This window comes from Rhinoraja longicauda, chromosome 13, assembly GCF_053455715.1.
Source record: "Rhinoraja longicauda isolate Sanriku21f chromosome 13, sRhiLon1.1, whole genome shotgun sequence".
NCBI lineage: Eukaryota > Metazoa > Chordata > Chondrichthyes > Rajiformes > Arhynchobatidae > Rhinoraja > Rhinoraja longicauda.
Window position 1 is genome coordinate 46185553 of NC_135965.1, and position 23955 is coordinate 46209507.

The window sequence follows — 23955 nt, forward strand, 5'->3', positions numbered from 1 at the left end:
ATATCATTATTTTTCTCTGAACATTTTGCAAACTGAAGTCCTTCGAGATTTGTAATTTAGAACTGGCACTTTTTCTAACCTTTACAAGAATCATCAGTGCACTACATTTCTTTGATGGATATAACTTTCCTGTTAGGATCGTGGCATTCATTGGGGTAGAGTTGCCCTACTCCAATGCATTGATCATAGGCAATACGGGGAGAAAAGATGAGGTACGAGGGTAAAGTAACCAATAATATAAAGGAGGATAGTAAAAGCTTTTTTAGATATGTAAAGAGGAAAGAAATAGTCAAGGCAAATGTGGGTCCCTTGAAGACAGAAGCGGGGGAATTTATTATGGGGAACAAGGAAATGGCAGACGAGTTGAACCGGTACTTTGGATCTGTCTTCACTAAGGAAGATACAAGCAATCTCCCAGATGGTCTAGTGGCCAGAGATCCTAGGGTGACGGAGGAACTGAAGGAAATCCACATTAGGCAGGAAATGGTATTGGGTAGACTGCTGGGACTGAAGGCTGATAAGTCCCCAGGGCCTGATGGTCTGCATACCAGGGTACTTAAGGAGGTGGCGCTAGCAATTGTGGACGCATTGGTGATCATTTTCCAATGTTCTATAGATTCAGGATCAGTTCCTGTGGATTGGAGGGCAGCTAATGAAAAAGGGAAATTATAGACCAGTTAGTCTGACATCAGTGGTGGGGAAGATGCTGGAGTCAATTATAAAAGACGAAATTGCGGAGCATTTGGATAGTAGTAACAGGATTGTTCCGAGTCAGCATGGATTTATGAAGGGGAAATCATGCTTGACTAATCTTCTGGAATTCTTTGAGGTTGTAACTAGGAAAATTGACAGGGGAGAGCCGGTGGATGTGGTGTACCTTGACTTTCAGAAAGCCTTTGACAAGGTTCCACATAGGAGATTAGTGGGCAAAATTAGAGCACATGGTATTGGAGGTAGGGTACTGACATGGATAGAAAATTGGTTGACAGACAGAAAGTAAAGAGTGGGGATACATGGGTCCCTTTCAGAATGGCAGGCAGTGACTAGTGGGGTACCGCAAGGCTCGGTGCTGGGACCGCAGCTATTTACAATATACATTAATGACTTGGATGAAGGGATTAAAAGTACCATTAGCAAATTTGCAGATGATACAAAGCTGGGTGGTAGTGTGAACTGTGAGGAAGATGCTATGAGGTTGCAGGGTGACTTGGACAGGTTGTGTGAGTGGGCAGATGCATGGCAGATGCAGTTTAATGTGGATAAGTGTGAGTTTATTCACTTTGGTGGTAAGAATAGGAAGGCAGAGTATTATCTGAATGGTGTCAAGTTAGGAAAAGGGGACGTACAACGAGATCTGGGTGTCCTAGTGCATCAGTCACTGAAAGGATGCATGCAGGTACAGCAGGCAGTGAAGAAAGCCAATTGAATGTTGGCCTTCATAACAAGAGGAGTTGAGTATAGGAGCAAACAGGTCCTTCTGCGGTTGTACAGGGCCCTAGTGAGACCGCACCTGGAGTACTGTGTGCCGTTTTGGTCTCCAAATTTGAGGAAGGATATTCTTGCTATTGAGGGCGTGCAGCGTAGGTTTACTAGGTTAATTCCTGGAATGGCGGGACTATCGTATGGTGAAAGACTGGAGCGACTAGGCTTGTATCCACTGGAATTTAGAAGGATGAGAGGAGATCTTATCGAAACGTATAAGATTATTAAGGGGTTGGACACGTTAGAGGCAGGAAACATGTTCCCAATGTTGGGGGAGTCCAGAACAAGGGGCCACAGTTTAAGAATAAGGGGTAGGACATTTAGAACGGAGATGAGGAAAAACTTTTTCAGTCAGAGAGTTGTGAATCTGTGGAATTCTCTGCCTCAGAAGGCAGTGGAGGCCAATTCTCTGAATGCATTCAAGAGAGAGCTAGGTAGAGCTCTTAAGGATAGCGGAGTCAGGGGGTATGGGGCGAAGGCAGGAACGGGGTACTGATTGAGAATGATCAGCCATGATCACATTGAATGGTGGTGCTGGCTCAAAGGGCCGAATGGCCTCCTCCTGCACCTATTGTCTATTGTCTATTGATCGGGTGAACACACAGTGGTTCTTGATTTCCCTACTCTTTGCAAGAGACAAAAGACATAGGGTTTGGGTGGTGGGAGTGGGGGAGGTGGGGGGTGGGGGGCAAGATTTGAAAGGAACCCGAGGAGTAACTTTTGGCACAAGGGATGGTGGGTGTATGGATCGAGCTGCCGGACGGAGGAGGTAGTTGAGGCAGGTACAGCCGGTTTGCATTTTAAATGCTGATTTACACTTCATCTAACTTGTCAATTAAAAGGTCAGGCAAAAATTGAGAGTTGGAGACATTTGCAGAAAAGCCAGAAGGGTTGGAGAACCAAAATGAAAACTTTGTAGAACCATCTAATTAATCAGCATCCATTGAAACACTGAAGTCCAGACACCATTGTCCAACTTGCTTTTGTTCAAACGCCAAATCAGTCTGAAGAAGGGTCCCAACCCGAAACATCTCCTATCTAAGTTCTCCAGAGATGCTGCCTGACCCGCTGAGTTACTCCAGCACTCTGTGAAACGTCACCTATCCTTGTTCTCCAGAGATGCTGCCTGACCTGCTGAGTTACTCCAGCACTTTGTGTCTTCTGTTCAGATGTCAACATCTATGCTTTATTCTTAATTGTTAGCTGTATGTTTGTGTTGTCATTTGTCAGCGAGCACCAAGGCATATTCCTTGTATATGCACATACCTGGCCAATAAACTTATTCATTTATTCATTCACATTGCTTCAACAAAAGTATTCACTTATATCTGAACTCTGATTCACTTCATGAGTAATTTGCTTCTTATATGTTCAAACCTGTGCTGCTCCCTCTGTTGGAAAGTAGGAAAAGTCTTCATCATGAGGCAACATCTAGAACGGGCTTGCAACTATATTTACCACCTGTGGACTTATGGAAAATAAATGCAATTTTAAGCCTGCATTTGTCAATCCAGAAGACATTCCAATTTATTAGTTGCTGAAAATTGACACAGTTGTTGGCCTACAACTGAAACGGTGGGAGATTTGATCTACAACTTTTTTTAAACGGCTTAGAAGATCCAAATTTTGAGCGTTTTAAAAATGATAGACTTAACATTCCAAGATGCATTTCTTGTAGCAGGATTTGAAAAGCTGGAATAGCTTGAGATATAACTATACGCCCTGCCCTGATTGAATTTTTGGATGATTACGTTGTTAATTGCATTCTCGGAGTTGTCTACCAGAGGTGACCCTCATGCAAGCTGAGAACTGTCATCCATTGAAAATGGATGCAAAAATGCTATTAATAGTCATAGCTCTGGTCCAGTTGATTAATTGAAGCCCCTGGAAAGGGTTAGTAGCAGGGCTGTTATTCCTGTCATGAATTCTAATAGCACCCTACCCAGTGGCATGGAGTGCCACCAGCCATGAAATGTCTCAATCAATTAGATCCCAAGACAGATGGAGAATGCAACATTCAAATCACTGGTGGAAATTGTGCAAATGTTATTTTGTTTTTTGTTCTGCAGTTTAAAATCCTGTTAAAGTGGTGTGTCTCCCAAACCGTGCCTTTTTAACCTTCATTCAACAGGCACCGTTGTCACCAGCTTATCTACACCTTCTGAAGGCTGTTGACGCCTTCCACCTTCAGTTCCTTTCCTCTGATGCCCAGTTCATTCTCACGATAAAATCCACAATGGTCTTTGTCTTCATCAACAAATGTATCATGCCCAAGTTCTCAGCATTCTTTGAGCTTGACATAATGTAACTAATCCCGTGTAGTCATTTTTAAAGAAATTGGTGCCATAGTCTCTATTTCTGTATAAAACAAATCAAGACTTCAGTATAAAACATCACCTAATTTCATTCACTTTGTAAAAGTAATAGCAATCAGAAGACTGTTGGGGAAAAAATCAACCATTATTATTGGTTTACTACTGTCACGTGTACTGTGATACAGTGAAAAGCTTTGTTTTGCATGATATGCAAACAGATCATATAATATACATAAATACAATCAAGCCCATCTCAAGTACAATAGGTCGAGCAAAGGGGAAGATACAGTGTGCAAAATATAATTCTCGACATTGTAGTGCATCAATTCCAGAGACAAAGTCCAATGTCCGCAATGGGTTAGAGGTGAATTGTACAGTACCCCAGCTTATGGAAGGACTGTCCAGAAGCCTGATAACAAAGGGGACAAAGTTGTTCCTGAATCTGGTCCATCTAATTGATCCATGTCATTGGAGTCTGTGCTAAATTAAATAAACATAATTTTAAGGCATACATTCTCTGGTCCATTTCTAATCCAAATAAGGAGGGAGCTTGGAGGTACTAATTCAAGAGATTGTCAATATTGGGATTACCAAAAGCAAGTATCATTCGGTTGTCTACACTGAAGCTCACCAGGGAATTCAGGCTTAATGGAGTAGGAATGAAGACAGTCAATCTCAGTGTGGGAAACACCCCTTTCTCAGTTCCATGATTAAGTTCTGTGCTGAAGGAAACTGAGGAGGTTGTTCTCATTGACATAAGAAAAACTTTGAATCTAATCATGAGAGAAGAATGCATTTTCCACCTCAGTTAACTTTCTAACTCTAATTATAATTTCCATACTACTACTGGGGGCAATTTTCAGAGGTGGGGTATTATTGGAAGTGAACTGGCTATAACTTTGTATGCTGGGACACTTCAAATTAAAGCTACAACGACCAAGAGAAAATCCAATGAGCTGTAATTAAATAATCAATTGCTTGCAATAGTTGGTGAGTTATCAAAGATGCAAACATTTAAGATGTTTACAAATGGAATAAAAAACAAGGTTAGAAAGATTAGAAGATAGACACAAAAAGCTGGTGTAACTCCGCGGGACAGGCAGCATCTTAGAAGATTAGAAGGTGGGTGGGTTGTGAAACTACTGCTGCAAACAGGTACTTAAAGAGTAACGATTATTGCTTATGAAAGAGAACTGTATAGTGTCAACAGGTCATGTTTTGTGCAGGGATTGGCAGTGAGTTGGTGAGCAATGTTGGCGTGGTTGCAGCCCATGCAGTACTGCATGTGTCTGCACTGATGCTCATTGGCTTTTTTCTTTATTGAACATCACCACAATATAAAATCTAATTTGTGGCCAGTGATGTATCTGTATAATGTACAATGACACAGCAATAATACCCAATGCCCTTTGGCAGATGGTGTGTTATTAAGATTACAACTGAGAAAAGAATTCTTGACCTTTTTAAAATGTCTCCTTGAATATGCCAGAGGCAAATTGTCTGTGCCATTTCATGGAAAAGCTTTCATCGTATTGTCATCGGATAATTATTTGGTTCCACAATTTCCGTGGACAAGTTTGTGAATACTCACATTGGTATTAAAATATATCTGTTGCTTTCACAGCTGGTGTTGTTTACAGGCAAAATGAATACAATTGCTGGAATTGTGACCGTCTTCTTTCTGCTGGTCTATGCCACCGTGGATCTCGCCTGCCTGGCTCTCGAATGGGCCTCCGCACCAAATTTCAGGTAGGAAACTGGCCACTGATGAATAAATAATACTTAGTGCGTCCTCAGGTTTTTAATATTTATCAATTAAAAATAATTAATGGGAAATAATGTTCTGCATTATGCAAAAGTGAAGGAAAGAAACCCAAAATTCAAAATATGCTGGAAGCCTGAAACCTAACAAGAGAGAGATGCAAGTATTCTGCTGGCATCCAAGGATCCGGAGAGAGAGATTTAGACCAGAACTGTCCGCCTTTATTCGCGGAGCTAGGAAATTCCACAGTCGGAGGCAACAGTTTGAGTGAAGTGTAATGCTGAATCCAGCTGTGTACTGCATGCTCAAACACTCTGATAACATCACATTTTAAACAAACGTTTGTTTCAGATATAGTATTTATTCATTTTGGACAGGCTTACACATAATTCTGCAGTCTTTGATCTGATCATAGATTGTATAATTTAGATAATTTCGTGTGGTTAAATAAAGCTTGTAATCAAAATGATGCAAACTTTATTTTTCTAATTTAAGATTCGTGGATAGCTGTGAAGCATTCTCTCCACTAACAAACCTACATGGCTGTATATGCTGATCACAAAGTGACTGTAATCGTGCTGCTAACCTTCTTGGGTGAAGGAGCAGTTATGTTACGGACCAATGAAGAACCACTGTTCAAACGCACAAAGCAGGAAGCCATGGTATTATTTTATAGGGACACAATGTGCTGGATTATTTTAATTGTCACTGTATTCATTCGCAGCTTTAGTTGAATTTCTGGACAAGGTTAACTCCCCATATGCTATTGATGTGGGCCTCTGCCACAGTAATGCCGTTGAGAAATGGGCGTGTGGTGAGAGATTTTAATATGATAATATGATACATAAATGCAAGCAAGTCAAACTCAAAACCAATGGGTGGAGCAAAGGGGAAGATACAGAGTGCAGAATATAGTTCTCGGCATTGTAGCGCACCAGTTCCACAGACAAAGTCCAATGTCCACACTGGGGTAGAGGTGAATTTGCACAGTACCCTCGCTTATGGAAGGGTGGTTCGGAGAAGAAGTATTTTTGCTTAATCTATTTTCAGCCTGTTACTGTCATACATTTGCAGACTTTACTGCTTTTCAATTTATAAGCTTTGTTGTAGTTTTAACTGTGTTCAATCAGATGCTGACCCTGAGGCAACCTTGGGTTGTTGAGGGTTTATATTACAGCTGTTTTATATCTCTCCTCTGCTGCTTCCTGCCGCTTGTTTCCAAAACTCCTGCTTCTGCTCTTGACTTGCAAATTCTTCTCAGCTTTGAAGCCTGGAAATGTGGAATAGCATCACATTGAATACATGAAATAGCATCCATTCCAGCTACATGTTGTTTTTGAAAAATCTATATTTTTACTTTGATCCATTTTTTACTTCAATTTAAAATAAGAGGTTTGTCTGGTTATCTTTCTTCTCTCCTTCTCTCCTTCATTCCTTCTCTCCAGAGATGCTGCCTGTCCTGCTGAGTTACTCCAGCAGTTTGTGTCTATCCCCTATCTTTCTAGCCAACTCTTCCACAAATTTATTGCACCTGCCCTTGACTTGCCTCTAATTATTCTATTTTTACTTATTTTGTTCACTTTTTAAAAAATCTTTCAATTTTAATGTTTGTTTTCCAAACACAAGTTTCATTTGTTTCATGGATTTCTTGTGCACCTTTAGTTCTGAGCAGTGTGTTGGTATTGCCTGCACTCTTGAGCTGGTGTAACTTGGATTTGCATTCATAGCCTGTGGGGCCAAATAGAAGCCTGGGGTGATTTTGGAAATGGGAGATCATTTTAATGTTATAATTTAATATTCATGTGCTAATATTGTATTTTTGAAGCATTTATTTCAGGCCCTAAATTAGGCAAGGCATAATGCAGGCAAATGGAATTAGTGTAGATGGGCAATAAGGTTGGCATGGACTTGGTGGGCCGAATGGCCTGTTTTTGTGGTGCATCACTCTGATTTAAACTCTGCAAAATAGGTTTGATGCGATTGTTGGACTTTGAATTCAAAGATCTGGACTAATAATTTGGTGAATACCAATTCAAATCCTGTTACAGCAGCTTTAGAATTTTAGTTTTATTCAATAAAAACTAATGCATCAGTGAAGCACTCAGTACTTTTAAAAACATCTGGTTTGCTCACTGGCTTCTGATACTGTTATAAGCTGCTGCATCAAAGCACTTTAAAGAAAAATAAAACTGGACAGATTATTGAGAAGGGGATGGGAACAGCTGACCTCAGGAAATGTCACATTCACGTCTGTTTGCTGCTGGAAAATGTTATCACCCGTCAGAGTCGTGCATCAACCTGACAGTTGTAATCACAGACTCAGCTCATCAATGGCCACGATTATTCAGGACCTCCAGATGTGACTGTCCCAAAGGCAAGATAGTCACCGAAATTGGCTGGTTATTTATTGTTAGATGGGAATAATCCTGGGAATCCACAATATTGTCTGAGTTTTGTGGTCTCAAAGCTTCTGGTTGACGTGGATAGCAAAGACTTGTTTATTGGCACCTGCACATTCCCTCAGTGGTGAATCAGTTCATCTTCCGTGGGGTACCACAGGGAAAAAACACAGGGTTGAAAAAATAACTTACTCTCGTACTTGTCAATCTATTTGTCACAAACGTGCATTCATGAACATTGTGGCAGCAGTAACCAGCAAACCCAGTCTGTTTTTCACATCATATTATTAGGTGCTACCAGTGTGCTCAATAGGATAAATTCCAAGCGGACCGGTGTCTGAAGGCTGGGCATCCATAAGGTAGAGTGCCAGGTATCTCATTGCAATCTAATCTCATGGCTAGGCACATCCCTCATTCTCTCAATCCGTTTTCATGAACAAACCAGGTGAACTGATGTTGTTCAGTCATAAGTGAAGGAACATTCTAGTTCTATCATAGATCAAAGAGGAGACAGATTGATGAAGCTACTTAAATGCAGAAGAGTTGTAACTGAGCTGATGCATTCATTGTGATCATGGCTGATCATCCACAATCAATTACCCGTGCCTGCCTTCTCCCCATATCCCTTGATTCCACTAGCCCCTAGAGCTCTATCTAACTCTGTCTTAAATCCATCCAGTGATTTGGCCTCCACTGCCCTCTGTGGCAGAGAATTCCACAAATTCACAACTCTCTGGGTGAAAAAGTTCCTTCTCACCTCAGTTTTAAATTGCCTTCCCTTTATTCTAAGACTGTGTCCCCTGGTTCTGGACTCGCCCAACATTGGGAACATTTTTCCTTCATCTAGCCTGTCCAGTCCTTTTATAATTTTATATGTCTCTATAAGATCCCGTCTCATCCTTCCAAACTCCAGTGAATACAAGCCTAGTCTTTGCAATCTTTCCTCATACGACAGTCCCGCCATCCCAGGGATCAATCTCGTGAACCTACACTGCACTGCCTCAATTACAAGGATGTCCTTCCTCAAATTAAGAGACCAAAACTGTACACAATACTCCAGATGTGGTCTTACCAGGGCCCTGTATATCTGCCGAAGAACCTCTTTACTCCAATACTGAAATCCTCTCGTTATGAAGGCCAACATGCCATTAGCTTTCTTCACTGCCTGCTGTACCTGCACGCCAACTTTCAGTGACTGGTGTACAAGGACACCCAGGTCTCACTGCACGTCCCCCTTACCTAACCTGACACCATTGAGATAATAATCTGCCTCCTTGTTTTTGCCGCCAAATCAGTTCATCTTCTGTCGTGGATAACCTCACATTTATCTATATTATACTGCATCTGCCACGCATCGGTGAAGATCAATGCAGCTGTGGTGGATCATTGCAGCGACCGCTGTAACCTGCAGCTGTGGTGAGATGTCTGGTGTGGCCACAACTGTGGTGAAGACTGGTGCAGCTGTGGTGAAGACTGGTGCAGCTGTGGTGAAGACTGGTGCAGCTGTGGTGAAGACTGGTGCAGCTGTGGTTAAGACTGGTGCAGCTGTGGTGAAGATTGGTGCAGCTGTGGTGAGGTCCAGTGTGGCTGCAGCTGTGGTGAGGTCCAGTGTGGCTGCAAGCTTGGCCACCAAAACCAGACGGCCTCCAGTTAGGTTGTAGAACCAGTAACTTTGTCGCAGGAGGTCACGTCTGTGCGGGACAGGACTCCCCAGCCCAGTTCTACCTTTCCGTGGTTGGTCCTTAGGCCCAGCAGATCATCGCTTCTCGGGGACACGCCCGTGTGCTGGTGTCCGTGCCCATGTGTCACATATGTGTCTGTGTGCTGGTGTCCGTGTGCTGATGTCCGTGTCCGTGTGCTTGGACCCATGTGCTGGCGTCCGTGTGCTGGGGTCCCTGTCCGCTTGCTGGGGTATGGGCCATGTACTGGGGTCCATGTACTGGGGTCCATGTACTGGGGTCCATGTGCTGGGGTCCATGTGCTGGGGTCCGTGTCCGTGTGCTGGTGTCCGCGTGCAGGGGTCCATGTCCACATGCTGGGGTATGGCCCGTGTACTGGGGTCCGTGTGCTGGGGCCCGTGTGCTGGGATCCGTGTGCTGGGGTCTGGGTCCATGTCCTGGAGTCCATGTGCTCCACTACACCCGTGTGCTCTTTAACCATGCTGAGGGTTTTTGCCTCGCAACTCGTGTGTTCCAAACCCCTGGCATCCCCTGTGGCAGAAATATTTATTTCCCCTCTTATTTTTAAACTAATTACTTAAAACCTGTGCCCTTGTTATTGATGCTTGTGATAAATAGGAAGAACTTGTATTTTCTTATCTAAGCCCTTCAGCTGTTAGAATTATGTCCAGAGGACACAATTGGTCAGTTTAATGTTGGCAGTAGGGAAGGTTCTAGAAATAATGGGGACAGAATTGAAAATCCCTTGGACAAATGTGGAATGATCAGGAAATGCCCGTGTGGACTTGTACAAAGGCAAATTGTGTGGAACGTTATTTTGATTTTGAAATACCACAGAGGGAAATGCGGTTGATGTGGTTTATATGCAGTCCTGAAGGCATTTAATAAGATGCCACGCAATAAGCTTGTCAAAAGAATGAGGCCATGGGATGCAGGGGGTGGAGAGGTGTGGAGAGAACATGCCCTTAGTAACACGGAGCTCAATTAGTTAAAGGATTGTCTTCAGAGGGGAGGAGAATGTGTAACTGAGTTCCACAAGGGCAAGTGCTGTTCTTAAACATATTTATGATTTGGCTGGAGTTCAACTTGCAAATTTGCACGTGTCAAATGTTGCAGGTGCTGTAAATTATGAGGATAGGAATTGATTACAGAGAGATCCACACCAGCCAATGGGATGGGTGATTGGGTAGGAGATGAAACTTGACACTGTGAGATTAGAGTGTTTTATGTTATTGGACAGATGAGAAAAGGCAGTATAAATGAGTGGGCATGATTCTGCAACAACTGAGATCTGGTACTACGCTGTTGTTTGTGAGAAAATAGATTGCTGGGCTTTGTAATGAGAGTTGTAAAGCACAAAGAAGTCATAGAATCACAGAAAAAATACACCGAGTGCTGGAGTAACTCAGCGGGTCAGGCAGCATCTGTGGAGAACATGGATAGGTGACGTTTCACAGAGTGCTGGAGTAACTCAGCAGGTCAGGTAGCATCTGTGGAGAACATGGATAGGTGACGTTTCACAGAATGCTGGAGTAACTCAGTGGGTCAGGCAGCTTCTCCTGGATAAATGTAACAGAAGCAGAGGCACTGCCCTTCTACATTAACCCATTTCCACTATTGGCCCATTTCCCTCAATTCCTTTTCTATCCAAACACCTTTCCAAATGCCTGTTAAATGCTGTAATGGTATAGGCTACCACCACTGACAGTCCATTCCAGTTGACCACACCCCTGTGTGCATTACCCCTACAATTGTTTTTTAAATTTCACGTTGCTTCCCTTAGACATGTTTCCTCTGGCTTTAGATTTGCCTCTCCTGGAGAAAACGACTGACTATCCGACCGATGTCCCACGTAACATTCTGAAGTCTTATGGTCACCTTTCAACCACCGACGTACCATGAGAATAAACCCAACCTATTCAGCGTCTCATTTTTAACTACAGCCCCAATGCGGACAACATTATGGTGAATCTCATCCACACTCTTAATTGGTTCCATGACTGTACACAATATTCCAAGTGTGGTCTCGCCAATGTTTTGAACAACTGCCACAAAATTGAATCTTTATAAATTACTGGTTGGATACAACTGGCCTATTATGTGACAGACCTGGGGATGGATGAGAACACTTGGAGAGATGCAGATGCTCATCAGAATGTTGTGGGTTTGAGGATCTTTATTGATATAGATCATCTAGAGAAGTTACAGTTCTCTTTGGAACAGAGGAGGGTGAAGGGACCTGTAAAGGTATTTGAAGATTCCTGGGCAGAATGCATAAAGATTGTTAACTACGTGTGGTCAGGTGTCCAACCAGAGTTGGTCCCAGGGCTTAGGGAGACAACAGGCGTATCCAGGTATGTGTGTGTTACACCCACACGTGACCACTGACACACGGGCAGCTTCCACCATGGCGTGAATGTCGGGACACGCGTGGGTAATTGTGCGGTAATTCCACTGTAATAACCTGGGAGCTCAAACACTGAGCGCAGGAGTGGGGTAATAACCTGGTAACTCAAACACTCAGCGCAGGTGTTGGGGACATGAGATGGTTAGTTTAAAACACAGGTCTGGGTGGGCAAACTGGAAGGTGGGAAGGGACAGAGCAGGGAAGACTAAATCCATTCCTTCTCTCCCGAGATGCTGCCTGACCTGCTGAGTTACTCCAGCATTTTGTGAATAAATCTATTTGTACCAGCATCTGCAGTTATTTTCTTATACTAAATCCAGCCACATCCTTCTCTCAACAAAACATTTAGAGCACAGTCTCTTCGTAACAACGATATTACTTCTTCAGAGAAATGGCACCAGCTCCCCTCCTGCCTATGTCTTTGGCCAGACTTGTCCCGTCTCTGGAAGATTCTGCACTTCAGCCACCTCGCAGCCACTAAACCGGAGAGAACATCCTTCATCCCAAAGCACAGCCTGAGAATTCTGCATTTGGTGCAAAAGTGCCATGAGGAAAACACGTTCTCACGCACGGTTGTGAGGGTCTGGAATGCATTAAGTAGTGTGTGGAGCCGACTTGTCATTGTGAGTAGATCACGTGATAAGAGCAGAATTAGGCCATTCGGCCCTTCAAGTCTACTCCGCCATTCAATGCTCAGAAGTGAGCAGGATATGTCTGATTGGAAAGAATCTGCCGTGTTGTGGGCAAGAAGTAGGACAGAGTGGACTCAAAGGGCAACCTACTTTTGATTGTCAGTGTAGACCCGTTCAAGTGGCCTGTATCTATTGCTGTACGTCACACATTCCTTCTCTCCAGAGATGCTGCCTGAACTGCTGAGTTACTCCAGCTTTTTGTGTCTATCTTCGGTTTAAACCAGGATATGTATGTCCCTGTTAGAGTGAAGGGCAATGCAGGCAAACGTAAGGAAGCTTGGTTGACAAGGGAAATTGAGGTATTGGTCAAAAACAAGAAGGATGCATGGGATAGGTATATCAAGTGCATCACTGGAGGAGTTTTGGGAGCTAAAGAGTAAACTTAAAAAGGAAATCAGAAGGGCAAAAATGGGCCAGGAGATAGCTCTGGCGGTAGCATTAAGGACAATCCCAAAAGATTTTATAAATACATAAGGGGGAAAAGGGTAACTGGAGAGAGAGTGAGACCTCTCAGGAATCAAAGCGATCACCTGTGTGGAGCCACAGGATATGGGCAAGGCCCTCAATGAGTATTTCACGTCTGTATTTACTGAGGAGAAAGACAGTAGGACGGGGGAACTTGGGGCAGTCACTGTAAGTGTCTTCTCTGAGGACATTGTGGGAAACTAGAGAGGAAATTGCGGGAGCCCTGGTTGAAATTTACGAGTCATCCTTAAATGCAGGAGAGGTGCCGGAAGACTGGAGGGTGGCAAATGTTGTGCCTCTATTCAGGAAGGGCTGCAGGGAAAATGCTGGGAACTGCAGGCCAGTGAGCTTAACATCTGTAGTTGGTAAGTTACTAGATAGTATTCTGAGGGATAGGTTATACAAGTATTTGGATGGGCAAGGACTGATTAGGGATAGTCAGCATGGTTTTGTACCTGGGAGGTCGTGTCTCACAAATCTGAGTTTTTTGAAGACGTGACCAAAAGGGTTGATGAAAGCAGAGCTGTAGATGTTGTGTACATGGACTTCAGTAAGACGTTCGACAAGGTTCCGCATTTTAGGCTGCTCTGGAAGGTTAGATCGTATGGGATCCCAGGAGAGATAGCTGAATGGATAGCAGATTGGCTCCATGGAAGGAAGCAGAGGGTGATGGTGGAAGGTTGCTTCTCGAACTGGAGGCCTGTGACTAGTGTTGTGCCTCAGGATTCGGTGATGGGCCCGTTACTGTTTGTCATCTACATCAATGATTTGGATGAGAACATACAGGGTAAGATTAGCAAGATTTGCTAATGATACAAAAGATAGTGGTTTTGCAGATAGTGAAGATGGTTGTGAACGACTGCAGCAGGATCTGGATCGATTGGCCAGCTGGGCGGTGGAATGGATGATGGAATTTAATACAGAGACGTGTGAGGTGTTGCATTTTGGGACGTCAAACAAGGGCAGGACCTACACAGTGAATGGTAGGCCTCTGGGGAGTGTTGTAGAGCAGATAGATCTGGGAGTACAGGTGCATGGGTCCTTGAAGGTGGAGTCGCAGGTAGATAAGGTGGTCAAAAAAGGCTTTTGGCACATTGGCTTTCATCAGTCAGTATTGAGTGTAGAAGTTGGGAGGTCATAAGACATTAGTGACACCGCATTTAGAATATTGTGTTCAGTTCTGCGCACCGTGCTACAGGAAAGATATTGTCAAGCTTGAAAGGGTTCAGAGAAGATTTACGAGGATGTTGCCAAAACTAGAGGGTGTGAGCTATGGGAAGAGGTTGAGTAGGCTGGGTCTCTATTCCTTGGGGCGCAGGAGGATGAATTGTGATCTTATAGAGGTCTATAAAATCATGAGAGAAATAAATTAGATCGGGTAGATGCACAAAAGTGGATTCAAGGGCCAGATGACATCAGTTCAAGGTGAAGGGGAAAAGATTTAATAGGAATCCGAGGGGTACCTTTTTCACGCAAAGAGTGGTGGGTGTATGGAACAAGCTGCCAGAGAAGGTATTTGAAACTGGGACTATCCCAACATGTAAGAAACAGTTAGACAGGTGCATGGATAAGACAGGTTTGGAGGGATATGGACCAAGCGCAGGCAGGTGGGACTAGTGTAGTTGGGACATGTTGGCCGGTGTGGGCAAGTTGGGCTGAAGGGCCTGTTTCCACACTGTATCACTCTATGACTATGACTAAACCAGCATCTGCAGTTCCTTGCTGCACATCTAATGCTGTATGTGCTTTATAAGATCATGTAGAATTATTTTGTCCATTTCCTTTAGCTGCCGTGTATAAATCTGTCTGCATTGGTAGCTTGGTCAGGATCGAGTGGCTCAGCAACATGTATTTTCACCTTTGAGGATGATGGGAGAGATGGAGAGCGTTGAGTATAAGCCTGGGCTTCAGTAAATCAAGCACAGCTGATGGTATCATGGCACATGAAGACAAGTAAAATCTTTCTGCATTGTGGCTGCACCTCCTTAGTGCAGACAGATCCATTAACAAGGATGCCTTCCAGAGTGAGAATGATAGCAGGTCAGAGCAGGCTGAACCCACAACACTAAATAGGCTGTGGATAACTTTGAAGTCATTATTCCAGGCGATCAACTTGGACAGTTCTTAGCATGAGGTCATCTTGAAGCATTTGAATGTGTGTTCAATGTCCAGGTACATGGAAAAGGAGGAGAACAACAGTAGCAGGAGTGGGCCAACCAGCCTTTAGGTCTGGTTCATGCCACAGTGAGAAGCCCCTCGTTCATTGTTCACTCACTCTCTGTCATCACTGAGCAGCTTTTCCAACATCAATGTTTGCTGAACTACACATTCAAGGAGCCCTATCATCACGTGGGGTGTGGGAGCATGTCGTGTAAGATCCATGCATGTGGTTACTTGGCAGCTCAAGCAGCAGTGAACAACCAGTTGCAATAAATCCACCCATGCAGACAGTTTTATTGCAAGTTGCAATAACTCCACCCCCCCCCTCCCCCCCCCCCCCCCCCCCCCCCCCGTGCAGTGAACAACTTGTTGCAATAAATCCACCCATGCAGACAGTTTTATTGCAAGTTGCAATAACTCCACCCCCATGCAAGCAGCATCATTGAGTTTAAAAGTTAATTATTTGAATAAAAACAGGATGATTTCCATGATCACAAATTTTCTTTTAAACCAAATTTTCTGGAGTTGGAGCACAAAATAAAAGAAACTATGTCTTTGTACAATATAGCATTAAAATAATACCTGTAGTCTTATTCAATAGTGGCATAAAACATGATTTTAAAATAATACCTGTAGTCTTATTAAATAGTGGCATAAAAACGTGGTTTCAATTGACAAAATGTTCTGGGCTTGGCATCTCGTGACAGATTAAAACATAATTGGATAATTCCAGGTTAATTGGAAATGCCTCTCAGAGACCTACAACACAAATAGAAAAGGTTTTGAGAGCAACAATAATGAACATCTCCTTAAAACAACCACCATTTGCGTAACTCGGAGAAATTTAACTACTTAAATTTGTTGAAGAATCTAAAATATTCATTGCTAAGTGCAAAACAATGCTTTGAAGTAAAGCAATGTATAAAATGTGTGTTTAATGCACGCATAAATTAACTGTAACTTAATGTTCCATTTGTCGCACAGATGCAGCATAGATACCTACAGGGTGGTACTTCACACCCACACCTGTGCCCCACACACCCACACCTGTGCCCCACACACCCACACCTGTGCCCTACACACCCACACCTGTGCCCCACACACCCACACCTGTGCCCCACACACCCACACCTGTGCCCCACACACCCACACCTGTGCCCCACACACCCACACCTGTGCCCCACACACCCACACCTGTGCCCCACACACCCACACCTGTGCCCCACACACCCACACCTGTGCCCCACACACCCACACCTGTGCCCCACACACCCACACCTGTGCCCCACACACCCACACCTGTGCCCCACACACCCACACCTGTGCCCCACACACCCACACCTGTGCCCCACACACCATCTTCCATAACCATAGGAACTGACCAACCACCCTCTTTAAGTGGCCCTCTAAATAATTGTTTTTGGCTCGTGTGGATAAAATCCTTGAAGAACAAATCATCTGCAAATAGCTATTAATTCAGTTTAAATGCACGAAGTATTTTTTAAAAACTGGCTGCTGTAAAAGTTCTTAAAAGAGACGTCAATGATACCAGGGCTTTGTGTGAGAAAGCCTCAGAGCCTTTCTCATCTTTCCTTTTTGCTGCAATGTTCTCGTCTGGATGCTCTGATTATGGCAAGTAGATTGTAAGATAATGACATCAAGTAAGATTTCATTTTGAAGCATCACTACATTGAAGGAAATATAGGACTGATATATATAGGATCGGATCAAAAACAGAACAAGCATGCATTATTTTATTAAAACTGATGATTTTGTAACAAGTTTTTTAAAATGCATTACACTAAGGAGTTTTGGTGACAACCTCAGAATAAATTGTTATGCTTATTATTTGTCTGTCAAAGCTGCTCAATTAGTTAACATCAGTGTTGCAAATACAGAAAACTATTGCTTTACTTTGGCAGCATCGGAGAAATACAAGTTAAAAGGATCTTGGATTCCTTGCAGTTTACTGCTGCTCTTCTGTATTCCAAGCACCTTACTAATCTCAGCACTTTAAATTACAAGTATGCTACAAATCCAATGGATTTTGTTTTTGAAGTGTTATTATCCTCAGCAAGGCACAACCATATCTTAAACTCCTAACCATATCTTAAACTTTAAGATTGATTTTTCTAGAGGTCTTTATTTTTGATTTGTGAAATCGTAGAGCACATGAGGAGTGGATTCATCCCACTCTGTCCAGGAATTCAACTTCCATGCACAGGTTCCATTTCAGTCTTGAATGAGATCTAATCTTTCCTACCATATATTTATGATGTAAGCGTTTTTCTACTGTCCATTCTTGTAAATATTATTACACCTAGACCCGAAGGGCTGATTTCCATGCTGTTTGACCTTCATTGGTCTGTAAACACTATAACCAGCAATGTTCAGCTACAATCTTTGGTGTAAGCCGGCATCTGCAGTTCCCTACACGTTCAGCTGCCTTTGGTGTTTTATTGTCACGTGTGTGCTCTTGGACAGCACTGTGACCCCCGGAAGGATGCTCTCTAGAGTGCACCTGTAGAAGGTGGTCAGGATGCTCTCTACAGTGCACCTGCAGAAGGTGGTCAGGATGCTCTCTACAGTGCACCTGTAGAAGGTGGTCAGGATTAGAGTGCACCTGTAGAAGGTGGTCAGGATTAGAGTGCGCCTATAGTAGGTGGTCAGGATGCTCTGTACAGTGCACCTGTAGAAGGTGGTCAGGATGCTCTGTACAGTGCACCTGTAGAAGGTGGTCAGGATGCTCTGTACAGTGCACCTGTAGAAGGTGGTCAGGATTAGAGTGCGCCTGTAGAAGGTGGTCAGGATGCTCTCTACAGTGCACCTGTAGAAGGTGGTCAGGATGCTCTCTACAGTGCACCTGTAGAAGGTGGTCAGGATTAGAGTGCACCTGTAGAAGGTGGTCAGGATCAAAGATACTAGAGGAACAAGATAGACCACTCGACCCTAAAAACCGTGGTATGTCATGCCACCATTTTAGTAGGCAGAAACTTGCAGAAACATTTAAAAATAAAAATAACAAACATCTGTGAATTGATAGATTAGATATATTCTGCATTTTAATGGTATCATCACACATACTGTTCCCCCAAAACACTGATTACACTGCGAGAGGCATAGCGAAAGGCGGGTTTTGCTTACTAAAATGGCTCCTTTGCGTACTACACTTCGGTATAGGCGATTTCAACGGAGTGGTCCATCTTGTTCCTCTAGTATCTTTGGTCAGGATGCTCACTACAGTGCACCTGTAGAAAGTGGTCAGGATTGGTGAAGACATGCTGAACCTGAGCGAGCAGAGATGATGCTTTGCTTTCCTGGCCTAGCTTCAGCGTGGTTGGACTAGGACAGGTTGTTGGTGATATTGTGCTCATCTTTAAACTGCCTCTCAGTAAGGTCTGGTACTATGGACACCCGCTCAGTTTATTGGTTTTACTTCCAAGATCCTTCACATTAAAGTATATACAATTAACCACTGCCAAACCTTTATCTTTTTTTCTGGTGTTTTTGTTTCCTTTGTTATCTAAGCATTCTGCTATCTTCTAGACTTATTTACTAAACCTCTGCTTGATCACTTCCACATCCATCTTTGCATCTCCCCCTTATGCAATGACTCTCAGATTTCCATCACTCCTGCCAAATCAGTTTAAACCAGAGCAAGCCTCCTTTACTAACCTAAACCCCCCTGCTATTCTTCAGGCCTTGTATCAACATTGAAGACTAACCTACCTGGGGACCAGTCTTGGTATCACTTGCACAATCTGTTAAATCCTGATTCATGTAGACTGTTCCACTTCTCCCTGCATAGTCCCTGGTAATCTCCAATTTGTCGTTGTTGCCATTATGAACCTTAACCTCAGACAGAGCGCCCTCCACCCCCCGGCCCAAAGAACACTCAGCATTAATGATGCGCTGTAGAATTTGTTTAGAGTATTGTGTGAGAGCTATATCCTGAGTTCTTCCCGTTGTGCTGGGTTTGGATCTGTGCAGTGCATTGGACCAACACACCTGGGCCAATATTTAGCAGCTGTTACATTGGTTTTTCTCAAATTAACCCTTTTTGTATTTTTAATACCAAGCTGAAACCTTTCCTCTTCATTGAATTCCCAAACTTACTAAATTCCCAACCATTTGCACGATTAAACTGGGCATCCACTGAGTCAGTAAAATCTCCCACCTTCCTGTAAGCAGTGACTCAGCCCCAGCTGACAGTTAACAACATTAATGTAAGTGACGAATCATCACCGGCATTCCAGAATCAAAGTGAACCGAACCTTGGTAATCAAGGTGCAGACAGCACTTGTGTTTGCACCAACTCGAAGGTGATCTCCAAGCCTGATGTATCATGAAGGATGGGCCTTGCATTCAATGTCCACAAGCCCAAGGTCGACCCTGCGCCACTCTCCCCAGCGCCACTCTACTCTTCTCCCATGCGCCACTCCATTCTCCCCAGCGCCACTCTACTCTTCTCCCATGCACCACTCCATTCTCCCCTGCGCCACTCTGCTCTTCTCCCCTGCGCCACTCTACTCTTCTCCCCTGCGCCACTTTACTCTTCTCCCCTGCGCCACTCTACTCTTCTCCCCTGCGCCACTCTACTCTTCTCCCCTGCGCCACTGCTCTTCTCCCCTGCGCCACTCTACTCTTCTCCCCTGCGCCACTCTACTCTTCTCCCCTGCGCCACTCTACTCTTCTCCCCTGCGCCACTGCTCTTCTCCCCGCGCCACTCTACTCTTCTCCCCTGCGCCACTCTACTCTTCTCCCCTGCGCCACTTTACACTTCTCCCCTGCGCCACTTTACTCTTCTCCCCTGCGCCACTGCTCTTCTCCCCTGCGCCACTCTACTCTTCTCCCCTGCGCCACTTTACTCTTCTCCCCTGGGCCACTCTACTCCACTCTCCCCTGCGCCGCTCTACTCTTCTCCCCTACGCCGCTCCACTCTCCCCTGTGCCGCTCCACTCTCCCCTGTGCCGCTCCACTCTCCCCTGTGCCACTCCACTCTCCCCTGTGCCACTCCACTCTCCCCTGCGCCACTCCACTCTCCCCTGTGCCACTCCACTCTCCCCTGTGCCGCTCCACTCTCCCCTGTGCCACTCCACTCTCCCCTGCGCCACTCCACTCTCCCCTGCGCCGCTCTACTCTTCTCCCCTACGCCGCTCCACTCTCCCCTGTGCCGCTCCACTCTCCCCTGTGCCACTCCACTCTTCCCTGTGCCACTCCACTCTTCCCTGTGCCACTCCACTCTTCTCCCCTGCGCCACTCCACTCTTCTCCCCTCTCCCCTGTGCCGCTCCACTCTCCCCTGCGCCGCTCCACTCTCCCCTGCGCCGCTCTATTCTTCTACAAGAGTTCACAACCAGACCTGCACAACGTGAACCTCTTTACATGTCTCGAGATCCTCCTTCTTAGTGAAGTCTGAAATGGCCTTTGTTCCCCAAGCACAGCTTTGGGTAGATTGGTGAAAAGTCTACATGGAGTTATAAGTTACTACAAATTAAAAAACACTTTCTTACTTGTTTGTGTGTTTGCCAAATTGCTAATGTTCCTTTTCTTCTCAAACATTGAGAGTGTGTTGTCACGACGGACCAGGGCACAACACGGCCACAGTCACCTGTGGTGCATGTACACTGATCCAACTATCTATAATCAGTGCACACATGGCGAACCATCTATGACCGTTACATGCTTGGCGGGCCACTGACCCTCTCTGCAGCTGGTAATTAAGTAAACTGGCTACAGTGCAGTAATGGAAAATGGTGACACAACTGCCCATTAGAACCTTGAGCTGTAAGATCAGGATAAAGTTTCTTTGGGTTATTTCTGCTTTGGTTATTAGGTCAGATCGCTTATCTCATTTCACTTTAATCTTCCATTTGGGTAGCTGCTCCCAAAAATGATCTCGAGCCTGATCAACAATTGTTAAACATTCTGTACTTCACGTACTGCAGGTGTACATCCAGTTTTAGAAGTCCATAATACATTTGGTACTCATCTCAGTTTTCCTTCAAAGGCACATTTCTGATTAATTGTGCTTCCTTAATATCAACAACTCAAGATGTCATTTTCCCAACACCTCTAATGTTAAATTCTCATTTTTATTTTGATTTATTAATGAACCCAATCACTATTTCTGCAATCTGTCCTGGCTTACTGGCACACACTGAAAAAATGTTCCATTACTCAACTCCTAATTCTTTACACCCTGTCACCCCATCGCCTGCTTTCCCTCTGCAACTGCTCACTCTACTTCCAGGTGTGGTCCCACTCTGCTGCCTCTCCAGCTGTGAAATTAGAAAAAGTACCACTCAATGACCAGCCTCCCCTTACACCACCAGGTCAGCAGCTCACAACTGATCACATCTGCTCACAATCACACCCAGATAATTTATAAATGTGCTGGAGGTTTCTACTTCAACGCCCTTTCAGGCAACGAGTTCCCGTTCCCCTGACTGATGGATACTTTTGTCAGCTTCCCCCTCATCCTTTCCCCATTCACTTACAATCTGTGCCCCATAGTTTTGACACTTAGAAACATATAAACATAGAAAATAGGTACAGGAGGAGGCCATTTGGCCCTTCGAGCCAGCACTGCCATTCATTGTGATCATGGCTGATCATCCACAATCAATAACCCGTGCCTGCCTTCTCCCCATATCCCTTGATTCCACGAGCCCCTAGAGCTCTATCTAACTCTCTCTTAAATCCATCCAGTGATTTGGCCTCCACTGCCCTACGTGGCAGAGAATTCCACAAATTCACAACTCTCTGGGTGAAAAAGTTCCTTCTCACCTCAGTTTTAAATGGCATCCCCTTTATTCTAAGACTGTGGCCCTGGTTCTGGACTCGCCCAACATTGGGAACATTTTTCCTGCATCTAACTTGTTCAGTCCTTTTATAATTTTATATGTCTCTATAAGATCCCCTCTCATCCTTCTAAACTCCAGTGAATACAAGTCTAGTCTTTTCAACCTTTCCTTATATGACAGTCCCGCCATCCCAGGGATCAATCTCGTGAACCTATGCTGCACTGCCTCAATTACAAGGAAGTCCTTCCTCAAATTAAGAGACCAAAACTGTACACAATACTCCAGATGTGGTCTTACCAGGCCCCTATACAACTGCAGAAGAACCTCTTTACTCTTATACTGAAATCCTCTCGTTATGAAGGCCAACATGCCAATAGCTTTCTTCACTGCGTGCTGTACCTGCACACCAACTTTCAGTGACTGGTGTACAAGAACACCCAGGTCTCGCTGCACTTCCCCCTTACCTAACCTGACACCATTGAGATAATAATCTGCCTCCTTGTTTTTGCCGCCAAAGTGGATAACCTCACATTTATCTATATTATTATACTGCATCTGCCCACTCACTCAACCTGTCCAGGTCACCCTGCAACCTCCTAACATCCTGTTTGCAGTTCACACTGTCACCCAGCAAACTTGCTAGTGTTACTTCTAATTCCTTCATCCAAATCATTAATATATATGGTAAACAGTTGCAGCCTGCCATTCTGAAAAGGACCTGTTTACTCCTACTCTTTGCTTCCTGTCTGCCAACCAATTCTTTATCCATGTCAACACCCTACCCCCAATACCATGTGCTCTAATTTTGCTGAGTGGGACCTTATCAAAGGCTTTCTGAAAGTCTAGATACACTACATCCACTGGCTCCCCTTCATCCATTTTACTTCTCACAACCTCAAAAAATTCCAGAAGATTAGTCAAGCATGATTTCCTTTTCATAAATCCATGCTGACTTGGACTTATCCTTTTACTGCTATCCAAGTGCACCGTTATTACCTCTTTAATAATTGACTTCAGCATCTTCCCCACCACCTTCTGCCAACGTTAATTGTTTCTTCATGTTTACTTTCTCTAAGCCCTCAATTAACTACCTTTGTTTTTTTGTTCTAAAAGAAATAAGTGCCTCTCGTGCAGCTTTACATATAACTAAAATGTTCCAATCCTGGCAATATCATCTTAAATTTCTTCTGCACCCTCTCTACTTCTTCCTTGGGCTTTTGTACAACTTTTTGAAACTTGTAGAGCAAAACTGGTCACTTAATGTTTTGCAAAAGTAATTATACATTATATGAGCCAATAGCTTCCACTCTTTATACTACTTCCACGAGGACCCGTGAGATACTTTATATATTAATGTATATTATTGATATTTTTAAGTACATTATTATTTATATAATAAAGGTTCTATATGTTGGTAAATTGAAGTGGCAGACAGATTTTGAAGCAATCATTCATTGAAATCCTCTGATGTAACTGAATTATTATTTAAATTTCTCGATGCTGAGATTTTTGTTGGCTTTCTTCAGGATATACTAAATGTGCATTCTCTGTCTTTTTGATAAACAACTATCCTCTTGGCCTCTCCTCGTACTCTTCACTTCTATTATAGCGTTACATTACACACCATTATAGCATTACATTTTTTTTGCTATATCTGGCATCTCTGGTTTTATTGAATTTATTTTTTTACGGTGATTTGACTTAGCTGAGATTACTTCAGCACAGAGCATTCAGAAAGAAAACCATATGAACTACTTGTAACACAACTGTTGTTGTTCTGGAGTAGAAT

General features: G+C 43.9%; 1 protein-coding gene across 1 annotated transcript in view; it reads left to right on the forward strand.

The window, feature by feature from the left end:
* Positions 1 to 23955, forward strand: part of LOC144599687 (solute carrier family 12 member 9-like) — a 90447-nt gene that overhangs the window by 53524 nt on the left and 12968 nt on the right. Inside the window, 1 exon segment of the mRNA XM_078410883.1 lies at positions 5422 to 5546. Within this exon segment, the coding sequence (XP_078267009.1) occupies positions 5422 to 5546 (125 nt within the window).